The sequence below is a fragment of the Lolium perenne genome, chromosome 1 (assembly GCF_019359855.2).
Source record: "Lolium perenne isolate Kyuss_39 chromosome 1, Kyuss_2.0, whole genome shotgun sequence".
In the NCBI taxonomy this organism is placed as follows: Eukaryota; Viridiplantae; Streptophyta; class Magnoliopsida; order Poales; family Poaceae; genus Lolium; species Lolium perenne.
The window spans coordinates 47065788-47071548 of record NC_067244.2 but is presented as its reverse complement, the minus strand read 5'-3'; the positions used below and the strand labels follow the sequence as shown (position 1 = coordinate 47071548).

The following is a 5761-nucleotide window of genomic DNA, read 5'->3' as shown; positions in this document are numbered from 1 at the left end:
TACCATCTAACCTAAGAAGGGATACCAAGAGCCCCTGGGCGAGGATGATAAAGTCTCCGACCCCTATCGGATTCCAGTTACAGGGTAGGAGTTCCCTAACTCCAGCCCACATGAAGCGAGCTAGGTGACATGTGAAGAAGATGTGGTCTCCATCCTCCAGCTCGCCACATAAGGCATAACTTCCATCGGATGGGCCATTCCTCCGGGCCACCTGGTTTGCCGAAGGTAGTCTTCCCCTAATCAGTTGCCATAAAAAAGACTCTGATCTTCGGAGGAACTCTGGTTCTCCAAACCTCTTTGAAGTAGGTGACCGTCGCCCCCTGTGACACTCGGAGGTACATCGAGTGGGTTGAGTACATCCCGGACGGCTCCAACGCCCAGAAGACCTGATCCTCGTCCGTATGTACCAGATGTATATCGAAAATCCTGCATAGGTTCTCCCATTCCACCATCTCCTCTAACCCAAACGTCCTCCGGAAGCGGATGTGCCATCCCTCGGCCGACCTAACTCCTACCACCGTAGCAAATTAAGTGGTTGTCACAGCATGCGAAAAGGTTCGGGAATAGTTGGTGCAAAGGACCCTTCCCAGCCCACCAGTCTAACCAAAAGTAGGTTCTTCTGCCGTTCTGTACCTGGTGGCGTGCCCCCAGCTTGAAATTCCACTTCAGTTTCTGGATGGAGTTCCAAAACTAGGAACCCTTGGTTTTAACCAAGGGGGAGAAGAGGTCGTGATCACCTAGATACTTCGCTTTGAGGAGATCCACCCAGAGGCCCTCCTCATTTTGATATAGTTTCCAAATCCATCTAAGCATCAGGGCGATGTTCATCGACTTCGCGTTGAGGATACCCAAACCGCCAACTTCCTTTGTCCTACACATCGTAGCCCAGTCCACCATGTGATACTTCCATTTATTTCCAACCTCTTCCCAGGAGAAGCGTGATCTCGACTTATCCATCGCCCATGCGTGGAGTCGTACAAGAGATAGAGCCCCATGGAAAACATCGGGAGGCTTGATAGGAAGGAATTTGTCAGTTCAAGTCTCCCAGCCGATGCCAGGAATAGCCCCTGCCATGGATCCACCCTGTGACCCACCTTCTCCGTGAGGAAAATCCAATCTGCCACGGAAAGATGCTTGTGACTCACTGGCAAGCCCAGGTATCGTAACGGACAAGCTCCTAGCTTATAGTTCAGATCATCAGCGGTCCTATGTTGTTCCTCTATCGTGACCCCTCTCACTAGAGCTTCACTCTTTGTGAAGTTAATCTTCAGACCAGACATGTTCTCAAAACATAACAGGATGAATTTGTGATTCGTTATGTACAACTGCATGGGTTTGATCATAATCATCGTATCGTCCGCGTACTGAAGATGGGTCATTCCCCCTGGAATGAGATGGGGACCACTCCCTGAATATGTCCCGCCGTGTTTGCGCGTGACAAGATAGCCGCAAGAGAGTCCGCCATGAAGTCGAAGAGGATAGGAGATAATGGGTCTCCTTGACGGACTCCCCTCGCATTCCGGAAGTATGGACCGACCTCGCCGTTAACGTTCACCGCAGTCTGTCTCCCTGACACAAGCTGCATCAAGCGGTGCACCACCATAGTTGAGAATCCCTTTCTCAGCAGGACTTCCCTTAGAAAGTCCCAACTTACACGGTCATAAGCCTTCTCAAAATCAACTTCAAGAAGGAGGCCATGGAGCTTTTTTGTTCTCAACTCGTGAGAGATCTCGTGCAGAGCCAACACTCCCTCGTGCAGACTCCCGCCCTTAATGAAAGCCGTCTGGCTACGGTCTGTCGTTCTATTCGCTATCGGAGCTAATCTAATCACGTAGGCCTTAGCAACAAACGTGAAAATAACATTTACCAGCGCAATAGGTATAAACTGCTTAATGCTGTTGGCCCCTTTTTCCTTTGGGATAAGGGAGATGATCCCGAAATTGAGCCTAGCAATATCAACCCTCCCTAGGACGAAGTCGTTGAGGATTTGCAGGATTGGTCCTTCAAGGATCCCCCAGAACTTCTTGAAAAATATCACAGGGAGACCATCCGGACCCGGGGCTGAGTCGGGCTTCATGGACAACAGCACCTCATTGAGTTCCTCGGTGTCACGCCTTAGGCCTTTGGCTAAGACGGACATGGACTCGAACGACCTCGGGTTCAACCTGTAGCTGTCATAGGGCTAAGTAATGTGTGAGTGGGTGGCCCTGGTGTATGCACCGAGTGGGACCCGTTGCCAGTGAGAGACCGCTGTGATAAAGTGTGGACCAAACGGAAGGAAGGGTATCGTGTGTAAACAGAATTCTGAATCGCATCCTATGCTGCTCCTCTCATCCCCAAATCCAGTTCATCTAAATCTCACCCCAATTGCTGTCTATTTCGCATCCAATTTCTCGTAAGATCCCTTAGGGGCCTTACAATTGGTATCCAGAGCCTAAATTCCGCTCGCTGCACTCGAAATTCTCCTTCCAAAACCGTAACATCCATCGCGAAGGGTGTTGTTGACTTCGGTCGATCGGCGCAAAATCCCGAGCGGGGTTGGATTTGGATCGGAGTGTAGTGCGACGGCGCCATCAAAGCCTTCCGCGCAAACGCGCTTTGTCCTAGAAGCCATGGGGGAGAACATGGAGCAGATTCAGGCATCCCTCAGCAATTGATGTCCCGGATGGAGGCCATGAACGTCCAGATGGGAAATCTGGGCAAGCAGCTTGAAATCACTCAGGAGGGCGTGGATGAGGTGAGGAAGAAGCAGGTGGAAGTCGTGCCAACGCAGCCCACCCCCGTCGGGCCGAATGATCCCGGGCCATCAGCAAACATGACGAGGCAATCAGGTATGCCACGCCTCACCAACAACTGACAACCGATTCTCACTTCGCCGGTTTCTGGAGCACTAGAGTCGTCCCAAAGTTTTGTCACCGCACCCAATTCGCCATCCCAGAACCATGAACACTATGTCAAAATGCCCAAGCATGATTTTCCAAAATTTGGGGGCACCAATCCCCGTTTGTGGTTGGACCTCTGTGATACATACTTCCAAATGTACCAGGTTCCTCTATCAGTGGGTTTGCACCGCAGTGCTGTATCTAGAAGGACATGCAGCACTCTGGTGGCACGCGTTCAAGCGTGGTTGTGCCACTGTGGATTGGGGAGCATTTGCATCTGCAGTCACAATAGAATTCAGCACAGAAGAGTTTGATACGCAGATGGCCAAGCTATTGCAGATGCGTCAAATTGGCACTGTTATGGAATATCGAATGACTTTTGAAGCCTGCATGTATCACCTGCTTTCCTTGGATGAGACCCTGAACAACAAATTTTTTGTGGCGCAATTCGTGCTTGGTCTGAAAGATGAACTGCGGACAGCGGTGCGTCTGCATGCACCCAGCAGTGTCACTCGGGCTATGGCATTAGCCCGAATCCAGGAGGAGGAGCTAGAGAATCATCGGCCGCGTGGGCGTCCCATGGCAGGGCACAAGTTGCCTCCACCTGCACTAGTTGTACCAGCCATTCAGCAAGGACCTCAGCGTCAGGATTGGCCAAAGCGTGCCGGCAACGACAACTACAACAGGGAGCGTCAGCTTCGCGATTTTCGTCGTGCTAACAACCTATGTTTCCGTTGCGGTGAAAAATTTGGAAGAGACCACCAATGTAAGAAGCCTCTGCAACTTCTTACAATCCATGTTGGAGAACATGGTGAAATTTTCACAGAGGATACAGTCCAAGCCCTAGAGCTTCTTGAAGAACCAGCAGCTCCACAACGTGAATGCCACCTGATGTTCTCGCAGCATGCAGAAGCAGGATCAGAAGGATCCGGAACTATGAAATTTCGCACACTTGTGGGCAATCAAGTCTGTCCCATTCTAGTCGACTTCGGTAGCTCGACAAGCTTTGTTAATGCAAATTTTGTGGCAAGAGCTGCTCTTCCGACAGTACAAGTGCAGCCAGTTTCAGTTAAAGTAGCAAATGGAGAATTAATGCAATCCAACACACAAGTTTCTCAGTTGGCATGGTGGATGCAAGGTCACACATTCTATACGGATATGCGAGTGCTACCATTGGGGGCTTATGATGCAGTGCTTGGTATGGATTGGCTGGAGAGCCATAGTCCAATGACAGTGGATTGGATTCTCAAGTTCATGGAGGTGCCGTCTCAGGGAAAAATGGTTCGCTTACAAGGTGAGCTGCCTCAACAACAAAGGCAATTGGCCATGATGACCATTGATGACGTGCAGAAATCCTTCAAAGGAAATGACCTTTGGGCCATCGCATTGGTTGATTTTTCAGCTGATACTACAAGCAGTACGTCAGCTCCTGATACAAAATCAATTCCACCAGACTTAAAACATCTCTTGGACGAATTCTCTGATGTGTTTCAAGATCCTAAGTCACTGCCACCCCATCGTCAGTACGATCACGCAATTGCACGAAACTGAGATACTCCACTGCTTACCATCCTCAAATGGACGGCCAGTCCGAGCGCGTGAATCAGTGCTTGGAGCACTATTTGCGCTGCGCTGCGCTGTGCATGACTGCACGGGCAAATGGAAGCGCTGGCTCGCCATGGCCGAATTTTGGTACAACTCCTCTTATCATACCTCACTTGGTTGTTCACCATTCCAGGCATTATACGGGATCGAACCAAACTTTGGAGCTCTGCCTAATCTGGGCGTCAAGGCGACACCAACGATCAAAGAGATGGCGGAAGAGCGGCAAGGATTTCTTCAGCTTCTCAAGGATCATCTTCTGCGCGCCCAGGCACGTATCAAGGCCTACGCTGATAAGCATCGCACGGAGCGGGAGTTCCAGGTCGGCAATGACGCTCTTCTCAAGCTTCAACCGTACGCCCAGACTTCCGTCATCAACAGGCCATGCGTGAAGCTCGCTTTCAAGTTCTTCGGTCCATTCAAGATTTTGGAACGCATCGGCGAGGTCGCCTACAAGTTGCAGCTGCCTCAAGACTGCAGCGTCCACCCCGTCTTTCACGTGTCGCAGCTGAAGCCCTTTACACCCAATTACACGCCGGTCTACGACAAGTTGCCGCCACCACCGGACATCACCGCTGCAGCAGCCAAACCACAAGCCATTCTGGAGCGGCGCATGGTCAAGAAAGGGAACGCGGCAATACCACAGATTCGCGTGCAGTGGTCGCATTTACCCGCTGATCACACCACCTGGGAAGACTATCATGTCCTTCGTCATCGATTCCCAATGGCTTCAATCTGGGCAGAGGATTCATCTCAAGGGGAGGAAAATGTCACGCCTTAGTCCTTTGGCTAAGACGGATATGGACTCGAACGACCTCAGGTTCAACCTGTAGCTGTCATAGGGCTAAGTAATGTGTGAGTGGGTGGCCCTGGTGTATGCACCGAGTGGGACCCGTTGCCAGTGAGAGACCGCTGTGATAAAGTGTGGACCAAACGGAAGGAAGGGTATCGTGTGTAAACAGAATTCTGAATCGCATCCTAAGCTGCTCCTCTCATCCCCAAATCCAGTTCATCTAAATCTCACCCCAATTGCTGTCTATTTCCCATCCAATTTCTCGTAAGATCCCTCAGGGGCCTTACACTCGGGGATAAAGGTCAGCTCTAAGCCTCTGTTTTCCTCCTCCGAGATCCTGGATTCCTCATCCCAGAGGTTAGGTGCCTGGGAGAAGGCCCTCTCCTCCCCTTCATCCCCCAGCAGTATGCGTTGTAAATCACAAATATACATACTAGCAAGGAACCTATCCTTTCGACCGTCCACACGGAGGGCCTTATTTCCC

The 5761-nt window shown here is 50.9% G+C and overlaps 1 protein-coding gene across 2 annotated transcripts; it reads left to right on the top strand.

The window, feature by feature from the left end:
- The first annotated feature begins 2117 nt into the window (after positions 1-2117).
- LOC127348742 (uncharacterized) lies at positions 2118-5487 on the top strand. Of its 2 annotated transcripts, none has more exons than XM_051374666.2 (2): positions 2118-2831; positions 3047-5487. In XM_051374666.2, exon 2 carries the CDS (start codon positions 3204-3206, stop codon positions 4431-4433), a length of 1230 nt encoding a protein of 409 aa, XP_051230626.1. In that variant the 5' UTR covers positions 2118-2831; positions 3047-3203; the 3' UTR covers positions 4434-5487. The 2 variants fall into 2 exon arrangements, with proteins under 2 accessions (XP_051230626.1, XP_051230632.1); XM_051374672.2 differs by having other exon boundaries at positions 2124-2831; positions 4621-5487.
- Positions 5488-5761: the final 274 nt, after the last annotated feature.